The sequence below is a fragment of the Seriola dumerili genome, unplaced genomic scaffold, assembly GCF_002260705.1.
Source record: "Seriola dumerili isolate Sdu_G_001 unplaced genomic scaffold, Sdu_1.0 BDQW01000242.1, whole genome shotgun sequence".
NCBI lineage: Eukaryota > Metazoa > Chordata > Actinopteri > Carangiformes > Carangidae > Seriola > Seriola dumerili.
Genome location: NW_019174497.1, coordinates 8174660 through 8199633, shown reverse-complemented (window position 1 = coordinate 8199633; position 24974 = coordinate 8174660). Strand labels below are relative to the sequence as shown.

Genomic DNA, 24974 nt, shown 5'->3' with positions numbered 1-24974 from the left:
TCAATAGTCTAATCCCCTGACGACCGCACAATTAACACATTAAATAATAAATTATCATCCATTCATTAGTGGCTTTTATCAAATATATCCCTGGTTAAGTGTGTGTGTGTGTGTGTGTGTGTGTTTGCGTGTGTGTGTTCACATACCCCTGTGGCATCTGAGAAGCTCCGATCTGTTGTCCCGGGGCGTCAACGTGGCAAACCACAAAGTGCTTGGTGATCTCCTGCATATCCTCATTGTTGAAGAAGGTGTTGAAGCACAGTTTGTCTGTAGCAGAGAGACAGAGGAGATAAAGTGAGGAGGGGGAGCATGAGGTGAGGAAGAAAGCAGAGGGCAGGGTGAGGAGGGGAGAGGAGGAGAGAGGAGAGGAGGGGAGAGGTGAGGAGAGGAGAGGAGAGGAGGAGAGAGGAGAGGAGGGGAGGGGTGAGGAGAGGAGGGGTGAGGAGAGGAGGAGGGAGGAGGAGAGAGGAGGGGAGAGGAGGGGAGAGGAGAGGAGAGGTGAGGAGAGGAGAGGTGAGGAGGGGTGAGGAGAGGAGAGGTGAGGAGAGACCTGTGATCACATTAATAATGCATCGCACTCAGAGAGATTAAAGGTGACCATCTGTGCCAGGAAGGATATGGCAGCGACTCCTTCCAACAAATCTGACGTGTCATACAACCCTCACTCAGCTCCACCTTTAACACAAGACTGACACTATGAATTACTCTGTAATGTAGCATTTTATTTAGTAGTGAGTAAGTAAAGATTGTGCTACAGGTCGTTTGTTCTATGTTCTGTGTGCATATGAAGCACATGTATCATGAAGGATATATTTATTAAAGTGAAGCTCTGTCTTTCATGCCTCTCAGGGGCTGTTATTGTACTAAATGAGAGTGTTGTAAAAATAATCTTTATGTATTAACTATACACATACACTTTGGTCATGAGTCTTCATTGTTAAAAAACAAAGGTAAATTGATCATTTCATTTCTGTGTTTGCAGTACAGAGGGAGAATTTGGCTGTTTATCCTGGCTGAACCCTGGAAGCAGAGGCTTGCCCGGCTCTGTCGAAAGAGAAGAAAAAATGTATAGTTTGTATCCTACCAAACTATACATCCAAGACTCACCCTGGTTTTGTAGTATTACAGTGGCGCTCAAACCTGGTGTTCGAAATAATTTCCTGACACAGTCTCTCTCTATTTCGAACACTCAAGTTTCATGTGACCTGCAGTTTCAGCTGTGACCACCGCACCAAAATGTCCAGAGCCTGGAAGTGACGGCTTATTTCTGACCAACAGCTTCGACAATGAAAACTCATAAAAACCTCACGGTCTTGGCTCTTTTGTTTTGTTTTTTTTTTTCTACATGTACATGTGTTAATAACATAAAATAAACTTCTGTAAAATGCTTGACCTCTTCAATGATCTGTTCATCAAGTTTTAAGTTACAAATACTTGGTGTGTTTAGGATTACATTTTTTAGCCTTCTGTCAGATTTTTCGTTTGAGCTAACAATGGGAATCATAATTGAAAAAGTCATTCAGGTAGGATTTATAAACTTTTACTTCCCATAATGTATTTCTCTCATGTTTTGCCACCATCTTTGAAATAACGGTGGTCATTGGACTCTTTAACGAGAGACTGTAACTACAGTTAAATCTCTTTTCTTGTCTTTCTTAGGACACACATTGACTTTCAGAGCGACTCCCTGAGGATTTCTCTCTGAATGTGAAGCTCCACTTCCTGAGCCACTAAACCCTCACAACACTGAACTCTTCCATAGCTGGGCTGCATGTATAACAGATGTCAGCTCTCCTCTCGCCGTCCTCCCAGCGGCTCTGCACACGGCCCACTTTCTGCCCACGTGTGTCAAACTGGGTGAAAGCACGCAGCAACATTGTTTGCTCCTCCAGCTCTGAGTTAATTAAACGGACCAATTAACATGACAACTGGGTTAGAGATGGAAAAAAAAAAAAAAAGAAAAAGAATGGAGGAAGGTGAAGAAGAAGGTGACCGCTAAATCTTTGCCTCGGCGCTGGAGCCTGTCTGTGAGGTTTCGACGTGGCGGAGGACAGAGGTGAAGTTTCTCCCACGTCCTCTGTGCTGAATCATCGGACAGCAGCAGTCTGCACTCCTCACTCCGTGACCTACTTTATCCCTTCACACTTCACGTCTCTCCCTCTCTCGTTAAGCCTCTCTCTCTCTCTTTTCCTCTTTGTTCTCCTCGTCTTCTCTTTTCCTCTGCAGTCGTACCAGCCACACTGTGACAGATGCCTCCGTCTCTTTCTTTATTTTCTCTCTTATCAGCAGCAGCTCATGTTCTCTGACCTCTCCTCTGCTTCCTAAACCAGCCTCCATCTCTCTCTCTCTCTCTCTCTCTCGCTCTCTTACACACCTTTATAATCTCTTCTCTTTCTCACACTGCTCTCTTGTTCTCTCTACTGCTGCGTTTTGAATCCAGGAACTGGCAGATCTCTGAGCCATCTGCTGATTGGGACTCATTTTAAATGTATTTATTTGAGACAATAAACCAACCGACATTCCCTCTTTGTTTTATTCAGTGCAGCTCCTTTCCTCTCTTGCTTTCCTGCTGCATCCTACAGTAAATGACTGCACCACAGCCGAGTGATTTACTGACTAAGCCTCGTGGTTGTCCTGCAGTCAAAGCAAGTTATCTATTGTAACCTTTAATCTATTATATTCTCCATCATATGTTACTGCTATGTGATTTGTATTTCTTCTTTTAGTGTATTTCTATTCCCTGTTCATTGCGTTTTTATATTGTATTATTTGCTCTACATGAGATGGATAATCATCTTTTAAAAAGAAGGCAGCAGGACAGGCAACAGAATCCAGATATCTACAGTCACATCAGCAGCCAGCAGAGCCGCGGATCATCTCCTGGTCCATGACACGCTATCCTCAAACCCCCACCCCCCCCACCATACCCTATCCCACCTCCACTCATCGAGGCAGTGCTGCATTGCTGCTGGCCCCGCCCCGCCTCCCTCCGCAGGATGGGGATGTTTTTCTGACCTACATTTCATCGATGCCTCACGCGCTTTCGTTTGCCTCCTCATCTCCATCTCCTCCTCCCTTCTGTGTGCGTCACCACTCATCACACTTTCACTGCCTTCTTGGCTCAGACTCTTTCCTTTGTCTCATTGTTTTTGTTCTATTTTGATCTTTGTCATTTTCATGTTTGTCTCTACATCTCTTTCCTCTCCTCTACACATGCGTTTACATTAGCATCCCTCCCTTTATTGAATTATTCAGAATGTATGGCGTGCTGACATGTAGTCCACGCTAAGAATGACAGAGCTTCAGATGATTTTCGTGCACCATTACCTATTCTTATGAGAAACCTTGAATCTATCTATGAATTCTCTCTCCTGAATTCATACAAGACACTTCTGTTTTTTCATAATGATATTCAATTTAACACTTGCTGAAATGATATAAACTTTAAAAAAGAACTTCATGATTACTTCCTCCTTTGTTTCTGTTAATTATTTGTGTAGATGTGACTTTGGTGACATGGACCTCCTGTGTAGATGATAACAAGTGTTAGTGTGTGTGTGTGTGTGTGCATGTGATTGTGTGCACCAGCAGAGTGAAGGCAAGAAGGGCTGATGTGGCAGGGACGCCAATTATCACCTCTGATAAGTGCAGAGACACCTTAGAGAACAGAAACATCTTTCACACACACACACACACACACACACATATATTCTTCATGGATACTCACGGTTCAGTCCCACATCGTGGTAGGTGAGGATCGCAGGCTTGTTCCCTTTGGGTGCCCCGCGGATAACCACATGCAGCATCCCAAAAGGGGTCTCAACATCATGTTCCTGTGAAACACACAAACACCTGGCGGTTGACACACAGTCATGTGTTTCTGTGAGAACATTTTCACCTGAACGTTCCCAGAGGAGACAGATGTGAGGAGGAGACACCCAACACACTGATCCTTAACCTCCACTGTTTGGCACTGTGAGACACGACACGTCTGAGTGTCCTGAGACTCATCGTTTAACCTGATGTTTATTGAACTTCAGTCAAATGCTCTTCGGGCATTAACAGCCAGTCTGCTCCTCATTAATCTGCAGAGGCGCAGGGTCTCAGGTGGAGACAGGACGGAGGTTGTACTGACAGTAAATTATTGAACATAGATTGACTTAACATGTAATAATTCAATAGTAAATGTTAAAGAGTCCCAACCTCTTGTGTAAAAATAAGAAATCAAGAATCAAGTCTCAAAAACTTCTATGTCTAAAACAGAAGGGAGGTTTGAATTCATTATTAATGAAACGAATCATTCCTAGTAAGGAGAAGTGAGTGTGGTTGCATGGACGCAGAACTGACGCCTGAATGTGCAGCACGTCTGGAGTCACTCCCATTTATAGCTCAGGTGAACTGGAAAAAGATCAAAATCAGCAATGAATGGATTCTTCTTCACTTCAGACCAAAAAATAGAAGTTGTGCTTTCTAATGTGAACGTGGATTTTACAAAACTGGTAAACAAGGGAATAATCTGATCAAACCACTGATTCCTGGCTGAGGGAGATTTGTTGCATGTCTTTCTCTTTGCCTTTGTTTCCAGTTTTATATATATATATATAAAAACTGGGGCTAATGTACATAAAGCAGGTATTTAATGGACAAATTCTAACAACAACAGAGATCATGATGTAAAACCTGACCTGGGACCTGGCAAAAAGAGGTAAAATATCAAACATTCACAAAGTCCTGAACATGAATTCTATGACAACTGTTTTAATATCAAAGAAAATTGGGAAATGGAGATAAGTTACACAATTCTGGATAAAATGTGTGAGGGAACATTTGAAACATTTATTCAGGATTAAAAGTTCAACATGGAAGAGAATCTGAATGAAGGTCAAAATGAGGTATTTTACAAAAACAGTGATTCATCTGAGGTATGTTGCAGAGGTTGTAGCTTGCANTTCAGACCAAAAAATAGAAGTTGTGCTTTCTAATGTGAACTTGGATTTTACAAAACTGGTAAACAAGGGACTAATCTGATCAAACCACTGATTCCTGGCCAAGGGAGATTGTTGCATGTCTTTCTCTTTGCCTTTGTTTCCAGTCTGTCTGAATCTCTTCTACAGCTATTGAATGGTGGCAATATATATATTAAATATATATATATATNTTCACAAAGTCCTGAACATGAATTCTATGACAACTGTTTTAATATCAAAGAAAATTGGGAAATGGAGATAAGTTACACAATTCTGGATAAAATGTGTGAGGGAACATTTGAAACATTTATTCAGGATTAAAAGTTCAACATGGAAGAGAATCTGAATGAAGGTCAAAATGAGGTATTTTACAAAAACAGTGATTCATCTGAGGTATGCTGCAGAGGTTGTAGCTTGCAGAGGATTTCACACACACACACACACACACACACACACACACACACACACACACACACACACATATATACATGTAATGTAGGACATAAATTTTACACTAAACTATAAACCAGGTGATAAATGAAATGATCTGTTAAGGATTTTGCTTTAAAGCCAAATAATAAAAAACTCTCCTGATTAAAGCTGCAACATGCAGATCATGTTTTTCCCGACTTGTTAGTGGCTAGAAATGAAAGCAAACTTCTCTAATGGATTCACACAGTTGTGTCGTGAATCCAACCCGCTCTTGTTATGACCCACATTTTGTCAGCATTCGCTGGTCAGAGCCAGACAAACTCAAAATGGAGGAAGCAGATATGTGTTACCATGAGCTGCATAATGTGGGGGCACACACACACACACACACACACACACACACACACACACACACACACACACACACACAGAGTAGAATTCTACCTGGTTTGGGCAGTAACCTGCAGTAAAGCCGTTATTGATGACTCTATCTACACACTCCTGTAAACCAAATAAACTCGAGACCCGATACACACTGACGTGCCATCATCACTGTCATCACAACAAACAAACACTGGTTATGGATGCAACCAGCTGCCAAAATTCTGCATAATCCCCCCTAGCAGCAGCAGACAGTCCTGCAGACAGCAGTTGTGCGTTAATCCAGGCAGATTATCGCTCATCAACATCAGTGTTATCTGCATTCAGCACTCTAATTTGAGGCAATTACTGCATCTGGGGCCACATTCACAGTCTGTTTGTCACTGACTGGGTCCTGGTAAACATGAGGAGTCATTTGCCAAACACACGAGCCCCTGATGACCTTCAGACTTCCAGGAGGAAAATGATGACAGGAATTCAATATATCTCACAGTGGCAGTAGAATTTCAGCCTTCAAAATAAAAAACTGCATCGTTTCATTTTCCTAAACACCATTTATTTCATGGAAGAGCAAATGTCTTGGCTGCGTCACAGAACAACAAACAACGACGACAACAACAACAAAAAAAAACAGCTGCATAAATCAAATCATCTCTCCCTGCTCTCTGCTCCTCTCTTCACACAAACACCTTCACCATCCGTTTCAAGGTTGCCAAAATGGATGATACTGCAGAAGGATTAACACTTCCTCTACACACCCATGCACACACACACACACACACACACACACAGACATGCCAGTGTGTTTATCTGCAGAGGCAAGTGCATTGGTGCATTGCACAGCATCTGTGTTTGCGTGCTTAAGTGTGTCAGTGGGACAGAATCAGAGAGGGACCCGTCGTTTGACACTGACGCTGCAGTTTCTGCATCTCAACAGAGACATTTATTCTGACATCACTGACCCCACATCCAAACACACTGACTCACTCTTTGAATAAAACACTCAATAAACACACATGCACAGTGCACGCCACGCACTCACCCCGTCCCAACACTCAGGCATGGCTCCACAGTAAGTGTTCTCTTTTAGCCGACGAAGAGGAGGAGGAAGAGGAGGGTGCAGACAGGAAGACGAGCAGCCAGGCCTCTCCTGTTTTATGGGACTAGGTCCTGGTGAGCACTCGCTGTCGGATGCAGAGCTGGATAGTAGATGCCGCAGGCTGCTGCAGTGTCTTTGTACGCTCGGCGCTACACTCCCACCCGGTGTGTCAGGCTCAGAGCTGTTGCCCTCCTCCTTCTCCCCCTCCCATCTCCTCACACTTTATAGGCGCCAGAGACAGGGGGTGGGGTGGGCTGCAGATGACTGGCTCACAGTGTTGCCTCCCCTTCAGGATTGGTCCGATGGTTTGTCAGTCTTTACTGTGAAGGTGCTCTCTCTCTCTCTCTCTCTCTCTCTCTCTCTCTCTCTCATCAGCACCACTGCTGTAGTTTTCTCATTCTGACCGTCAGCATCCTTGTTATGTTACAAACGAACAAAACTGTTGCTATTTTTTTAAATGAGGCCAAATCTTGACCAGTGAAAGATATTATGAGAGCTCTGCTATAAGTCTGCAAGAATCAGAACGATAATTAACAACAACGTCGTCATGCCTTGACAGAGCTCAGCTGCCAGGCCTCCATCCAGAACTAATAGGCATGAACCAGCACACTGGGGTCACACTGGGTTTTAAAACAATAAGATTTTGCAGTATGATCAACTCATTTCAGCAGAATCACTGGGATCTGTAGATGTCTGTGCAAATGCTTCACGACAAGTTCAATTCTGATGAATGTCGACATGGAAATTGGCATCAGTGTTCAAATGCAAGCTGTCTTGACAATACTGGCCTTAAGGAACAAAGAGTTTGTGTCTAGAATAAAATAAACTGCACTGTATTTACTGTCTGTCACTCATTATTACACTACAATTCATTGTAAGTGGTAAAATTGTAAATGTGCGAAAATTCAGAGTTATTTTTTTGATTCTGCTGAAGAAGGCAGCAACACTGAAGTGTTTAGATGTGGTTATTTCATATTCCTGACATCAAGCAGTGAGCTGTCCTTAACATGCTCCTATTGTAAGAAAGATACTGATGACATTATTTAAACTGACAGATGTGAAAAGGTAATTGTGTTGTTTACTATGTGCACTGCCCTCTTGGCTGTTGTTTTGGGTCATGCCAAGGAGCAGAGCCACTCTACTGCAGAGAGATTTGTTCCTGGATCTCTCCATAAAGTTCCCAGATTCAACACAGGGGAGGTCTCCCTTGTGCTGAATAAGCCTCAGCTCAAACACAACTATCCCTGATCTGTGAGAGTGATGAGTTCAGGGTTTGCAGTGGTGCACTGACTCTGTTCCAGTTTTTTTTTTTTTTTTTTTTTACATTCCCTCAAGACTCTCATCACTATATGACAAACAGCAGAACCAGAGAGGACCTTCTCTACTTTAAAGAGGATCAAACCCTTTCTGAGGAAAACCGTGACACAGGATCCCCTGAATGCTCTGGCTGAGTCCTCCACTGAGAAGATACTGATTGGAAACATTCCTGACTTCAACACTGTGGTGAAAGGTTTGTCAATCAGAGGGAGAGAAGGGCCAAATTCCTGTAGATGTCCGACGCACGCACGCACGCACGCACGCACGCACGCACGCGTTCCCTTAACCCCCAGTGTGTTTGCTAATATTACTGTATATGTTTGTGAACCAGACTCAGCCTGTGATGTAAGACTAATGGTATCTGAGCACACTGGAGCTGCAACTAATGATTTATATAATCTATTCATGTGCTGATTAAAGGATGTCACTTTAATACTTACTGACTTTTACTAAGCAGTGTCATGCTGACATGAGTGTTAGACAGAAACTGACTGAACGAGAAACAAACAGCCCCACCTAGAACATTCTGCACCAGCCGCCACTGTTATTGTAGAGTGAAGTGGTGAGAGAGTGAGCAAAGGAGATATAGGGACAACGCTCCAGAGGGAGGAAGCTATTGTATCTTATTAGCTGTTATTTAAGCTTTTACCTGTCAGAGTCCAAACTGCTCCACAAAAGAGGAATGGTTTTCTGGCAGCTTTGAGACGGGAGATGACGGCATAAATATATCTTCTGAAAAAACTGTATGAGCCCATCGTCCCATTAGCAGCTGAACTAAGGAGTTTGCTAAATGACAGTAAACAACAATAAGCGGAGACGACTTTTTCTCCCTTCAGGAACTCTTCTGGAGTTCTGGCAGCTACAGCAGTTACCAAGCTTCTTTCTCTTACTGCGTTGACATTAATTAGCATGAGTATAATTCCACAATGAACTTGCTAGCTAATAAATGTTTTTAATCCTTTTACAAACTGCAAGATTGCCAAATTGCTGATTTCCCAAATTTCTCTCATTTGTAAGTGTATCTCCACAAATATGTGGAGGTTTATAGAAGACTGAGAGGTGTACGTGCATATTCACATGACTGTAATGGTGTCTCAGTGACTATCTTGCTGACTACAGTGCACACACACTTTTACTAGAACACACACACTCCCTCTCCTTGCTTTCTTTGTCATGCGGCAGCTCAACCCCTTTGTCCCGTCTCTAACCCGATCTCTCCCCCTTTTCACTCCCCCATCACCTCTTTTCTCTGTCCATCTATTCCCCCTTTCCTGTGCTGACTCAGCTTGAAGCGGCACGCTTTGTTTTCCCTTCCCCTCTCTTTCTCACTTTGCCCCCTTTTCCTTCACAGACTCTCTCCCTGCATCACTCTGCTTTAAACACACATCTCATTTGACAAAGAGTGGGAGTTTTCATTCATACCAAAATGAAAAACAGTTTTCATTTTTTTCTTACCGCAGGCAGTGATGTAGCCTCGTGTACGTTAGTACTCTCCCCATCCATCCATCTATGATCCAGTTAATACTTAGATATCTTAGGTATCCCATACCGTATGTACACACCAGATAATTAAGTCAAGTTACTAATACATCATGTGGAAGTGTGTTGACTGAGTTTCTGCAGTCAGAGCTGAGGCAGAGCCAGTGAGTATGTTGAAAAACAGCCTCGGCTGTCGAGACACATCGGCTGCGATCATGTGCATCCATTGCATTAATGAGCACCGTAATTATACAATTTATTGCAGTAATTACAGTAATTACCAAATATTGACATACATCTTCCTGTAAAATGAACTATTTGATTAAGCACTGATATGTCATAATTGTTTACAGAAAATATGATTTCCCTCATTTAAATGCAAATTCAGGCACTCAGACCTTAAATTGCATACGGGGAACCTTGGAGACCCCTCAGGCACAGATCTTTTCTGCTGCAGTGAAGGTTTCCAAGAGCACAGTGGCCTCCATAAGTCTTTACTGGAAGAACCAGCAACATCCAAGACTCTTCCTGGAGCTGGTCACCCAGGCAAGCTGAGCGATCTGGGGAGAAGGGCCTTGGTAAGAGAGGTGAGCAATAACGCGATGGTCACTCTGACTGAGCTCCAGAGATCCTTTGTGGATATGTGAGAAACTTCCACGAGGATAATCATCACTGCAGCACTCCACTGATCTGAGCTTTATGGCAGAGTGGCCAGGCTGAAGCCTCTCCTCAGTGACAGACCAACATCAAAATGTTCCTCTCCTGAACTATGAGAAACAACATTCTCTGGTCTGATGACACCAAGATTGAACTGTTTGGCCTCAATCTAAGTCATGTGTGGAGGAAACCAGTCACCGCTCATCACCAAACCAATACCATCCCAAAGGTGAAGCGTGGTGGTATCATGCTGTGAGGGTGTTTTTAGCAGCAGGGACAGGGAGACTGGTCAGGCTTGAAGGATACCTGAACGCAGCAAAGAACAGCGATATCCTTAATGAAAACTGGATCCAGATTGCTCAAGATCTCAGACTGGTCCAAAGGTTCACCTTCCCACAGGACAATGACCCTATAAGCACGCAGCCAAGACAACGCAGAAGTGGCTTAGAGACGACTCTAGGAATGTCCTTGAGTGGCCCAGTCTGAGAGGATCTGCAGAGAAGATGAACGGCAGAAAAACCCCTAACTCTGAATGCTCATGTCAGTGTGGTATTGCAGTTTGCAGTAGGAGACTGATGTAGACTGATGAGGGAAAAAAATATTTTGAATAATTTTAGCATAAGGCTGCAACAAAATGTGAAAAAAGTGAAGGGGTCTGAAGACTTTCTGAATGCATTGTAGATTCTCCACTCAGTGAACCTGGGTAACACATGTAACCCTCCATTCTCTGTTGCCATATATTATTACATATGATATTGCCGTATCTACCATACATCTCTGTTACCATATATGTACCATATAAGAGGATATATTATTATCACATATATATACATATATACCCTAATCCTAACCCTAACCCATCCTCTGGATATATGAAGATATAAGTTTATAACATATATGAAATACCCACAGTACAAGTTTTAATATATGTACATATACTAAAAATATCTATATGATGATTTTTTTATATGGTATAACATCTTGCAACCATATATGTTAACAATATATATTTAATTTATTATACTGTATATATGTATATATACTGTTTATATCTAATTATTTAGTTTATTTAAACAACAGACATAAAAATTCTATATGTTTATATATGTTTTTTTTATTTCTTATTTCTTATTAATTTCTCATTAATTTGAAACATATCTGGAGAAGTGGTCTAACAGTAACATACTTTGGATGGATATTTATGTTACGTATGTCTACAATATAAGCATACATACATAAACATATATATTTGTATGGCCTACACATATGTCAATATATGGAAATTACTCCAATTTGTAATAGGTTAGGTAATAGATCATTTTTACATTCATGTTTTAATTTTATATGTACATACATGTATATTTCATATGAAAATTCAGTATATGTATATATTAAATTTGTTTATGGGGGAGCATAAAATAACTGGTAGTCTGGTTTGTTTTATAACAGATGAACAGCTGGTCTGTTGTCCTGTGGGCATGTTCTACACTGTTGATGTGGAACAACAATGTCTCTCTACTCAAGCCTGCTTCACCTTCCTGAGGAGAGTGGAAAAAGGTGCACCTCGCTCAACAGATTGGCTGGCGTGGATCTCCGACAAGATGTTAGGGTTGGTGCAGGGTTTGGCCGTAGCACCACCACAGCTCAAAGCAACCATATGAGCACCTCTGAGAAACTATGCAATACGGTAGCAGCAACCCTCTGCCAGTTTCTGAGGCCCGACACAAATGCTACCATTTACCCTAAAAGCTAAGGGAGACTTTCACACCTTGAACATTTCCTGAAGGAACTGGGGCTCCAACCTCATGGTTAGAAAGTCTGCCATCTCTATGTGCCTGAGGTAGGATCGTCCCTACCTATAGAAAAAAAGTGGGGACAGTAAGCTGGCTGGCTGGAGGTGAAGAGATTGGCTATGGCCTTACCAAATTCCTGCACTTGGTGTTTTTTTGGTGTGGACACGGCCTTACTTGGTAAGCAGACAATGCTGATGTCAACACACGTACTAAACCATACACTGCTCAGTACCAAGATACACTAACGTGATTGCGGGACCATGGAAATCAAGGACTCAAGGAGGCTACTTAAAGAGTGTCCACTTGACTTTTAATTCCTCACAGCTTTTACTGACGATGCATTCTGCTGAGTTGTTCACAACTTGTTTAACTAACAAATCTTCCGGACCAAAAGGTGAGCTGTGTAGACACTTGATCCAAAGCGACTTACAAGTGAGGGAAATGACTAAAGCTTCAGTGCAAAAGGCGAACTTGGCATAAGTACTAGGGACTAAGTACTACATCTATTCAACAAGTGCAGGAGATCAGGTAAAGAAGGTCATGGAAAGTGCACAGTGAGTACTAGTTAGACATGTTGTGGAGTTAGAGGTGTTAGGAGAGGAGGTGCTCCCAGAAGAGATGAGTCTTCAAGAGAGTCTTGAAGATAGAGAGATGACCCTGCTCTGATAGCGTTCAGTAGCTTGTTCCACCATCAGGGAACCACACACCAGAACAGTCTGGACTGAGACCGTCTTGCGTGCAGGGATTTCAATGCCAGACAATGTTCCTTGGAGGAACACAGTGAGACGGAGCGTAAGTCTGTATGATTGAATTCAAGTGACTTGAATTTGGCTACATAGGTAGCCAGTGCAGTTCGGGGAGTGACATGTAGCCTTTCAGGCTGATTGAAGACCAGACGGGCTGCCCCATTCTGGACCATCTGCAAGGGGTTCACTGTGCACGAAGGGCATTGCAGTAATCCAGGTGAGAGGTAACCATGGTCTGGGGTAAGAGCTGGGTGGCTTACTGAGTCAGGCAGAGTCTGATTTTTCTTATGTTATATAGCGGCACGACCGGGAGACAGATGCAACATGGTCAGAGAAGGAGAGGTGGTCATCATACATGACACCCAGGTTTCTCGCGACCATGGTTGGGGAAAGAGATGAAGAGGAGATTATGATGCGGATATCGTTCACAAACGCCAGAAACAAAGATATAAATCTTTTTCAGCATTATGTTAGTGTCATAGTCGAGGTAACACTTCCACCTTCAAGTACTAACTGTATTATCATCTTTTCTTATATTTAGCCTCGTGAAATTAAAGATGTCTTCCACCCTCCTCTTTTTCTCTCCTCTGTTGACTCAGGCAAGCTTCACTTTTTAAATGAGCAAGTACAAAGAGGAGACAGACAGAGAGGAGATGAAGGATCACAGACAGCGAGAACAGAGGAGAAGAGATGTGATGATGAGAAAAGGTAACAGACAGGAGGGAGGCTCAGTCTCTACACAACAACAGCACGCACGCACACACACACACACACACACACACATACCTTCCAGTCGCCCGCTGGCATCAGCTGTTCACAGCTTTCCTGCACAAAGAGACAAGCAGAGGTAGAAGACAAAGAAAGAAGTTAAAATAAATAGGAGGTAAGTAGTCTGAGCTTGCACACAGAGGCATTCTTCTCTGCTGCAGCTGAAGGACACTAGACTCACAGAAGAGCAGCCCAAGCTGTACAGTGTAGGTCCAAACCACACACAAAACACCCAGAAGCACATTAGTAGTATATCAACTTCAACTGTCTCCAAACACACACAGACATGTATGTTATATAGTACATTTTGCATCAATTGCTCAATTCATAGGCACAAAAATTCAAATTTGAAAGATATTGCAAGTCAAATAGTTCTGTTTGCATTTCAGCTTCTTTAAAGTGGCACTCCATCAATTCAGTATGGCACTGGATTAACCTTCCTACTGTGTTAGGGTCAACTTTGACCCGTTTTCAAGTTTAGATGTGTGATATCTTAATTTTTTTCTGATCAAAACAAGATTATATTTTCATTTCTTTTTTCTAAATGCCTATAGAAATAAAAAAAGTTTCATCTGTGCTGTTTAACAATTACAGCAAAACAAAAATAAAATCCTATAATAACAGTGTAATAATAGTTATTTTAAAATTCTGTTTCATGCCAGGAAAGCGTATTATTGAGTTTGATTGAGTGTCACGCAGCAAACTTGCTCCTATAAGAGATGTTTGGGACACATGTCCACTGGCCTATAATCCAGGGCCTGAGGTCACAGTAGATGAATGGCTGGTCCCATCATAGAAGTCGCTGTCCATTTAGACAGCACATTCATTATTCAGTATGGCCTCAAAATCTGACCAGTTCGTGATGCAAGGAACAGCCATATATGAAAATATATACAGGTATACCTTTCTCAAAGTAAACTATATGTGGTCAATTTCAACCCATAACAAAGCAGATGTAATGACAATTGCTCGTTTTAACATAATGCAAACACGTTGTTTTGGGAATTTTTACTTTTTGTTCATCATTAGGCTCTCATGGTCTGATCATATATGTGCCTGTTCTCTTCATCATAAGCAATAAAACAGATCAATTGTGCTAATTGCGCTAACTATTTTAAACTAAAAACGATTTGGACACTGAGTAAAATGAGGTCTATGGTACATAAAATAAAGTATGTATATACTGTATACATATATGTATTAAAGCATTGTTTAATAATAAGTTACTTAAGTCGATAAAGTATTTTCCTGAATAATAATTAATGATTCAATAATTTTTTTTCAGTGCTTGTCAATAAAGTCAAACACGGGTATAAACCCTTTTCTAACACATTAGGAGGGTTATGATGGGGGACTCACAAGAGTAATTGAAGGGTATATTGATGAGTAAAAGTGGTGGAGTGTCTCTTTAAAAACATTTTGGAATTTCCAAATACTACATTATTTTCCATTTTCACACATCAGTACCACACACATACCGGTTATAGTGTGTCTCATTCTAGTAAGACAGTTAAGATAATTTACTAAAGTGCATGTGGGAAACTGGGAACAAATCAGCAGTAAAAAAGTGAGGAAGAATGGTGATTTAATACAGGATGAGAGAGAGAGAGAGAGAGAGAGAGAGTGCAGCATCCAGATCCACCTCAAAGCAAATCACCTCAACAGTCATTTATGTCTGTGAAGAGAGATGAGCTCGGGCATAAAAAAAAAAACCCAACATATCTGTCATCAGGTCAGTCTGACGAGGGGGAGTCAGGACTCTTGCGAGCCAGTCTGACTCCGTGACTGACAAAGCAGATTTAAACCGTCACAGACACTGACTGATGACAAGCTGGCTTCATGTGACAGCTGTGCCAGTAGCCAGTGAAGCTTTGAACACTTTGAATTTGTTGTCAGACAAAATATTATTTGTCTTGAGTGTTGAAGAAAATAGAGACAGATGACACATTAAAGGAAAAACCTGAAAGATGAGTGAGAGACACAGGATGACAATGCCTCCGTCCACAGGACAAGAGGGGTCACTGAATGTTTTGATGACTATGACAATGATATGAATCATATCCTGTGACCTTCACGGTCACCGGATCTCAACTGGACTGAACACCTGGCAGATTTGGGATCAACGTGTTGGGCCAGTCATTCTCAAAGTCCTTGAGAGGGTTCCTGGGGGTCCCCAGAAAAAAAGGGCAATGATTTATTTTACCTATAATTCCATCCATGTGTAACACAATGACAGAATGTATGACTTTCTGGAATAAACATCTAAAAGCAAAAATCCTGTCAGATGGGGGAACCTGGGACCTGGGAAACCTGAGGAAATGGTGGTCCGTGATCTAATTTGTGTCAGTCCATGATGTGAAAAAGTTTGAGAACCACTGTGTAAGACAGCACTCTCCACCACCATCATCAAAACACCCAATGAGGTCAATATGTTTTGGAAGAATGGTGTTCATCCTCCAGTAGAGGTCAGAGACTTGGAGCATCAATGACAAGGTTCATTGAAGCTGTTCTGGAGGAACTTGGTGGAACAACATCTTACTAAGACACTTAATGTTGGTTTTTCCTTTAATTTTTCACCCATCTATGTTTCATCTTCCAGACGAGGTGCTTACTCTCTGAGGAATATGGTCTTGACTCTCCATTTAAGACGAGATGTGCTGAAATAAAACAGGCTACTTATCCACAATTAAATTCATACTGATGGCTGGAATATAACACATGTTTGATAGCTTAATAACACTGGCTCTCATTTGTCTAACCTGTGTTATTTCAGCATCTCCCTTTGTAAAGCTTAGGGCAAAACAGGAACATCTGGACAAAAAAATAAGGACATGCACATGAGGTTAGACACCAGTTAGTTTTCACACTTCTTTCTTGTTAAACATGCACTAGTCCGGTCTTAGTTTGAGTTCATGTGGGAATTTCTTAAGAGATTTCTGAAAGAAAATATGGCAGGATTAAAGATGGATATTGGACATATGAAAAGTCAAAAGGAATAGTGGTGGATAGGGGAAAAAGAAAGTCATATTTTTAGTTATTGGCAGTGAAAACTGGAAAAAGAAGGACAGGACTGTCAGACACATCTAAAGAGAGAGAACGACAAAACAACAGGACCTGAAGCTGCCCTATAGAAGAACATAACAACTTTAACTAATATTGAATGAGCCATTAACTTTCCCAATATGCCACTGTATCATCACCGACACAGCTGGAGACATGAGGGGGAGGAAATCCAATAAACTGATTTCTCATCTTAACTGAAAAGGGCAACTTCAGTCCCTGTAGTTTCATGCAAATGGCTCTTTGTTTTCAGAGGGAAAACGTTAGCGGTGGCAGTGTGGTGGTCGGACCAGCAGGTGGCACTCTTTCTTACAACTCCCACCCCTTCACCCCATCATACTGCATGTAGAGGGTGTGCTGCAGCTCAGCTCAGTGAGGAGGGAGTGTGTACTCTGACTAGATGAAATGTATATACGTTTTTTCCAAAAGAAAAAAAAAACCCTTTGGATGAAAGTGTCCCAGTTTATCTTCTTCTATCTCAGAGGGAGGGTCTCTGAGATAGAGATTCTCAGTTGAAAGCATAAGAAATTAAAACTTTAAGGTAGTGTGATCTCTGCAGGCTCTGTATTGTGTGTGGCTGCATGCTGACAGCTGTGCTGTGAAGATGTGTTGGATCTAGTCGCTCTCAGCTGGTGCTGTTTGCTGCCATGATGCGTTTGTGGTGCCTTTGATCTCGGAGTCTCTGTGTCTGGAGGCTGGTTTTCGTGAATGTAGATTTTGGCCTAGATTTTAGGTCTAGATGTAGCAGGATCTCTGTGCTAAAGAGCAGGATTACTGCAGCACTGAACTGAACTCATCAGGTCCAGGAGGAACAGGGGACTGAGTTGATTAAGTCTGAGCCAAGAGATCCTCTGAATGGAGCTGTCTGTAGGGAAAAACTGCTCTAGTAGCCTACCAGTAACATAAATTCATTTCTGGGAAACTGACCGGTAGCATGTGCAACAATACAATAACAATAATCAATAATAGCTCAGCTGATATTTGTAAAGGATGACCTTTTGTGTTTTGTATACTATACAAAAGTATTGTCCACTACAGTTCTGGTAGATCAGTGGTGACTGATAAATGTTGACCAGTGTGAAATACACTGAAGTACAATTATACTTTACTGACAATACTTCTGTACGTTTATTCACATGAGATTTTTAGCAAAGGAATTTCTATTTTTAGTATATTGCTATTTTTCCTTAAAGGTCCCATATAATGTAAAGGTAGATGTCCATGTGTTGTTTGATTATAGATCAGGTCTAGGTTCTATATTAATACTGTGAAAGTATCAAAGCCTCAGTCCACAGAGAAATGCACACAGCCTGTATTCAGGAACTGAGCCTTAAAACCAGCCGTCAGGACTTCTGGGACTTTGTGATGTCACAACAAAGCAACCACCACTCTCAGTCATGCCCCAAGCCCTGCTATATTTTTATTGGATCACTCAGAAAACAGTGAGCCAATCAGAAGAGAGGCTCAGAGCCTCGTCTCTTCTGATTGGCTCACTGACCTGTTGTTACTAGAGCTCCAGAGAGAAGCCTGAGAGAGGAGATGTAAAACTACACTGAGATGGTTTTTGGTTCTTAATTCCACAAATATATCTTCTTATGGATCATCACTTCAAATAAAACACAGAGAAGAAGAAACTATGGGACCTTTAAGTAAATGATTAATTCAACACCTGCTTTACTGTGCAGACTGTGGCTGTTTTCTACTAGCAGGTATCAGCAGTTAAAATCAGCCATGTTGATGTGGACAAAACAAAATAAAGATTCTGTGCCAGTCTTCTGTCGAGCTCAGAGGGACTTTCTTGTGATTTTGCATCATGAGTTAGTTCTGTATTATGAAATATCAGGTATCTGATGTTCCAGTTTTATGATCAGTTAAATTTTCTGAGTTGTTGTTGGTTGTGTTGTTGAATTCAGTGTGCTGGCGGTCGGATGTTTCTGCTGGTTCTGGTAGTTACCGGGAGGACCCCGCTGGTCCGACGGCGGGTCTGGCGGAGCCAGTGCCGTGCGATGACATGCCAGCGGTGAGTGGGGCGACTGGGGGGAGAGGGGTGGTTAAGGGGCGGGGGGCTGGCGGGGCAGGGGAGCCCCCCTGATGCCTCGTCTCCTTTATCCTGCTGTGTTGTGAAACAACAAGCACAACAAGGTGGTTATTGGATAACAACCAGTTCAGCAACATACACATAAAAATGTGACATAAATTATTCATGACTCATTTTCTGAGGCAATATTCATGGAGGTTGCAGAAACACCCTCAACCCTCTAAACCTTTGAAGCTCCAAACAAGAGACTCCTGGCTTGAGTTCTGCTCCAGCATCACCGAAAAGGTCACCCTTAAGATCCATCACCCTCCTTTCACTGGAAAAGAGGAGCAGGTTGTGGGCAGAGACCTGTTGGATGAGATTACTCTCATGCCTCTCTAAACCCAGGAACATGCTGCATTCATGGGAAACACTGTAAATATAAGCTTCAGAGTAGAAGAGGCTGTACAGCAGCTGGTATGTTACTTTCAGGGCCAGAGCTAGGATCTTTTTCATATTTCATTTCCTCAATCATTGAACCCTATTTCAAACTTTTATTTCCCAGTCTTCTCTAAAATGCAACAAATTACTAATTTATTTATTTATTTAGTTGTAATCCAAAAATACTGTGTAAAGCTACTGGAATCAGCTGATAAAAACCACATTAGATGTCTTAGTTTTAAAGCTAAAACCCCCCTATTCCACGAAAATACAGATGACATCATGTTTATTAAAAGCATCCTATGGTGTTTTTCTTGTAAATTAAAGTTATTTTTCCTTCAAGAGACACTGTGTGTCTCTTGGATGTATTTACTTCCTCATGCAAAGCTTAGAAGTTAGAAGCCTTCTTCTTTGTTGGCACCTTTACCATCAACAACCATCTATGGCCAGAAACCAACAGTGGGCTGTGCACGGGCACGCTTCTGTGTTTACCCAACACAAACAAAACAGGGGCAACAACATTAAACTATCTTAATATTTACTTTTGTTTTCACAGAAACACCTGAAGCATTGCCAAGAAAAACAAATATTGTATATTACAGATTACATATATATATATGTATATATATATTTAAAATAATGGATGATTATTATTATTTGGACACATGTGGACAATTCAAATGCATCACTATCAGTTTATTTCTTGTTTTAAGCGCTGAGTGTTAACTCCTGATATTTTGACATCTTCAAATTAAATCAATCAAAGAAGAAGAACCATCAGGACATGTTTGTTGTGTCCATATGAAGTGAATGCAGCGTTAGTCCGACATGACTCGCTGTGAGTCAGAGCAGAGTTTTACCAGTGTTTTGTGCCAGGAGGTAATCACTCAGTAACCGCTCTTAAAGGTCACTAACGCACTGTTGCACAACACCAGAGCTGCAGACTTTAAATGAGCTGAGAGAGAGAGAGAGAGAGAGAGAGAGAGAGGCAGGAGATAAAAACTGCAAATGTGTCTGAGCTGAAATCACCACTTCAACACAACAATGACATGAGCAGTACAAACACGGAGCTGGGTTGATGGAGGCGGCTGTTCATGGCCTTGATTAGTTATAAGCAGCGGGTCATAATGAATGGGCCTAACGACCTTGAGCTAGATCAATAGCAGAATTAGTCTTTCATATTGATGCACTGGCTGCTTCTAATAAGATAAACCTGACCTCCTGTAACTCCTGGGAGCGCAGTTTCATTTCTGACACACTGGCCAAGTGAGTCATGGCTAACAGGTTTAGTCAGAAACAAGAGGCTGGTCAGAAGCAGAAGAGTACTCCAGACTTGTTTACAACCAGCTCAATATGTTGTTTTCATGCTTGTCTGGACAGTAATGATTTTGTTGCCTGTTGTTTGCTTTCCACTGCAATAAAAACAGCCTTGTCACAACTGGCCTTTTCTGTTCTGTATCGGATCCAGCCCCGTTTATCTACTTTTTCTTCGCTGTTCTATTCACACACAGCTTGAAAGAATAATAACCAACTCAGTTCACTGAGAACTAAGGAGAAAATGAGTCTTTTTCTCGCCTCTTCAAGTCGCTTTTCAAGTTAATCTGGCAAATCTCCACCGTTTCCATAATTCCTGCAACAAGAGGCTCTCAAACATTCAAGAGCCCCCAATTCAGCCACAACCTGTTGCTTAGGTAATGGAGAAGTGGACTGCAATAAGTGGCCTTTATATAACCACCCACTGCCTATTCTCTGCCCCCCTCTGTTTTTGCTCCCCTCTTTGTCTCCCCCCACTCTCTCTCTCAGCTTAAGTGACCTTTTATCTTTTCATACTGTTGTTATCAAATAGTCATGGTTGGATGGCGTTCATTAATTTCCTCCTCCGCTGGTAAACAAGCGCACTGTCTAATTATAAACCATCACTGCTAATGAGCGCAAACATCTCTGTCTTAATACACCAAGAGTTTTCAGAGTGGTTCATCCTGCGCAACGCTAATCAGCATGTGAGTACACAGACAGGAGGGTTAATGGCACAGAGAATACACACGGTGAATAAAGCAGGACTGACCATGTCTGAGTCCACTCCTCTCTGCTCTGGCAGCAGGGGCTTCTCCTCCGTGAACTGCTGCTCCTTAATCCCCGCCATCCTGGACAGCAACCTGCAACGACCGTGGCAATACACACACACACACACACACACACACACACACACACACACGTGCACACACACACACACAAATCTAAGGTTACACTATCATTTCATCATGCAGAGTGCTCTCTTTTTGTCTGACCTTAAAAAAGCAAAATCATCTGCATTGGCTCCCAGCATGACACATGGTGATGGCATTTCTGTTTCATTTACATGTAATAAAACAGTGACGTTCTTCAATTTCACAAATCCACACTGTGAAATTATGGAAGGGATCAGTTTGCTGATTGGATGTTGTGTTGAGCAGGAGTAGCCTGAGCAGCAGACAAATGAGGAGCTGATCAGAAACGGAGGAGATGGAATCAAGATGGGAATTTTGCCGCAAAGCCACCCTGCAGTACAAGCCACTGTACAGTACACACCGGAGTTTAATAACAAGTCACTAAAAAATAATTGAACTGGCTGGTGATGCTTCAAATTCAAACTAGAGGTCAAATTAAAGGTGCTCTGTGGAGTTTTCCTGTACACAAACAAAATCCTTGAGGTCTAATACAGCTGCTAAGTGGGAGGGGCTGTTTGTTACAAAAGTGTTTTTTTTCCCATTCTGTATTGAATTTTTCCTTTAAAAGACAACCTCATTGTTACCATACATAGAAACACACCCTATGGCCACTAATTTTAACTAATTGTTTGTTATTGCCTGGCAGACATGTCTAAATACTACAATACCCATGAGCCTTTAATGCTGTTGCCACAGAGAAGAGGCTAGTCAGAGGCAAGAATCAGAGTGGCACCAACTCACTCTCCAGTTAACTCTAAAAATCAGTCTCTGAGAGAAATGAAATCTAAAAAGGAGAGAAGAATCAGAAAGTTTGGTCTGACTGATCCTTCTATTTTTTTCTTTTTTTCCCAAAGTAAGTTCAAAGTACAGTTTCTACAAAAACACAGTTAAGTGATGCTCTAGTTTGCAACACAACAAAGACTCTGGAGTAGACATGGATGCTTACCAACCAACATTACTCAGTAAAAAGTGGAGCTCACAGAATGTTGCTCCCAAAGTAACAACATACAGTTATACACAAGCACACCAATACACACTGACACATCAACACACACAAAGAGTGATGTCAGAAGTGTCAGTACAATAACACTGCTGGATGATGACATCAGTCCACCAACACACAAACACAGAAGAATATCACATGACCACAGACACACAGAGCCCACAGAGTGGTAAGATTTAGTTTTTTTACATTAAATAAGACTCAGTGAAAACTTTTCCTCATTTAACATGAAGTTGGAGAGATGGATAATGGGAGAATGTGTTGAAATAAAAATGTAAAGACTTTTGGTTAAGCCCCACCACCCTTCGTTGTTGCTATGCCTGTCAAGTTTTCCATTTTTGCACTCGTTGCATTAAAATTTGCTTTGAAAACAGTGAAATTGTGGAAACAGCAGGTCCTTGATTTTAGATTGAAGTAGACAAAAGCAGACTTTTATTTCAAGCCAAAAACCATAGATTTTGCTGGCTGAAATGACAACTGTCAAACCACTAACATTAGCATACAGTGATATAAAAGCATCCTGAACCATTTTACATACTGTGGCAAAATACTGAACAATATGCTATTTGCGAATGCTTTTTGCAAAGGCACATCTAATCCCACAAAAAAATTTAATTAGCTAACGATAGTCTTCCTATCTTTGGGAATAATGCTAAGTTACTATTGTAGATAGTAAGCTAGTTGGCTGGACATGATAACTTGAAGCCCATGTTAAAGCAGATAATCACTGCTTTATCTATTTCTTACAATTGTGCTCCTGTGTTTGGGGTTTTGTAGAGTGAAGAAAAGACACTCCCCTCTTTGAATGCTGACCATCGTTCTTACTAGAGCCCCTTGTTAAACATGCAGATAAATCCAAATCTTTCACAGGCTAGCCGTGTGTGGATATAGATGAAAAAAATGAAAAAAGCAAAATCACTGCGTTGGCTCCCAGCATGACACATGGTGATGGCATTTCTGTTCATTTACATGTAATAAAACAGTGACGTTCTTTCAATTTCACAAATCCACACTGTGAAATTACTGGAAGGGATCAGTTTGCTGATTGGATGTTTGTTGAGGCAGGAGTAGCCTGAGCAGCAGACAAGATGAGGAGCTATCAGAAACGGAGGAGATGGAATCAAGATGGGAGATTTTGCCGCAAACGCCACCTGCAGTACAAGCCACTGTACAGTACACACCGGAGTTTAATACAAGTCACTAAAAATAATATTGAAACTGGCTGGTGATGCTGTCAAATTCAAACTAGAGGTCATCTAATAAAGGTGCTGCTGGTGGAGTTTTCCTGTACACAAACAAAAATCCTTGAGTCTAATACAGCTTGCTAAGTGGGAGGGGCTGTTGTTACAAAAGTGTTTTTTTTTCCCATATCTTGATTGGAATTTTTCCTTTAAAAGACAACCTCTATTGTTACCATACATAGCAAGAAACTACACCTATGGCCACTAATTTTACCAATTGTTTGTTATTGCCTGGCAGACATGTCTAAAGATACTACAATACCCATGAGCCCTTTAATGCTGTTGCCACAGAGAGAGGCTAGTCAGAGGCAAGAATCAGAGTGGCACCAACTCACTCTCCACGTATACTCTAAAAAATCAGTCTTCTGAGAGAAATGAAATCTAAAAAGGAGAGAAGAATCAGAAAGTTTGGTCTGACTGATCCTACTATTTTTTTTCTTTTTTTCCCAAAGTAAGTTCAAAGTACAGTTTCTACAAAAAACACGTTAAGTGATGCTCTAGTTTGCAACACAAAAAGACTCTGGAGTAGACATGGATGCTTACCAACACAACATTACTCCAGTAAAAAGTGGAGCTCACAGAATGTTGCTCCAAAGTAACAACATACAGTATAAACACAAGCACCCAATACACACTGACACATCAACACACACAAAGAGTGATGTCAGAAGTGTCAGTACACATAACACTGTGCTGGATGATGACATCAGTCCACCAACACACAAACACAGAAGAATATCACATGACCACAGACACACAGAGCCCACAGAGTGGGTAAGATTTAGTTTTTTTACATTAAATAAGACTCAGTGAAAACTTTTCCTCATTTAACATGAAGTTGGAGAGATTGGATAATGGGAGAATGTGTTGAAAAAAAAATGTAAAGACTTTTGGTTAAGCCCCACCACCCTTCGGTTGTTTGCTATGCCTGCAAGTTTTCCATTTTTGCACTCGTTGCATTTAAAATTTGCTTTGTGAAAACAGTGAAATTGTGGAAATCAGCAGGTCCTTGATTTTAGATTGAAGTAGACAAAAGCAAGACTTTATTTAAGCCAAAAACCATAGATTTTGCTGGCTGAAATGACAACTGTCAAACCACTAAACATTACATACAGTGATATAAAAGCATCCTGAACCATTTACATACTGTGGCAAAATACTGAACAATATGCTATTTGCGAATGCTTTTTGCAAAGGCACATCTAATCCACAAAAAAATTTAATTAGCTAACGATAGTCTTCTATCTTTGGGAATAATGCTAAGTACTATTGTAGATAGTAAGCTAGTTGGCTGGGACATGATAACTTGAAGCCCATGTTAAAGCAGATAATCACTGCTTTATCTATTTCTTACATTGGTGCTCCT

The 24974-nt window shown here is 41.4% G+C and overlaps 1 protein-coding gene across 5 annotated transcripts in view; it reads right to left on the bottom strand.

The window, feature by feature from the left end:
* ndrg4 (NDRG family member 4) overlaps positions 1–24974 on the bottom strand; it is a 61503-nt gene that overhangs the window by 12823 nt on the left and 23706 nt on the right. For 3 of the 5 annotated variants that reach the window (XM_022756345.1, XM_022756347.1, XM_022756348.1), the window contains 4 exons: positions 21223–21313; positions 13658–13696; positions 3728–3833; positions 147–267 (listed from right to left, as the gene is read on the bottom strand). In XM_022756345.1, coding sequence (XP_022612066.1) covers positions 147–267; positions 3728–3833; positions 13658–13696; positions 21223–21313 — 357 coding nt within the window. Of the gene's footprint in view, positions 1–146; positions 268–3727; positions 3834–6822; positions 7058–13657; positions 13697–21222; positions 21314–24974 lie in introns of those variants that run through there. The other 2 variants (XM_022756349.1, XM_022756350.1) reach the window with 1 other exon arrangement.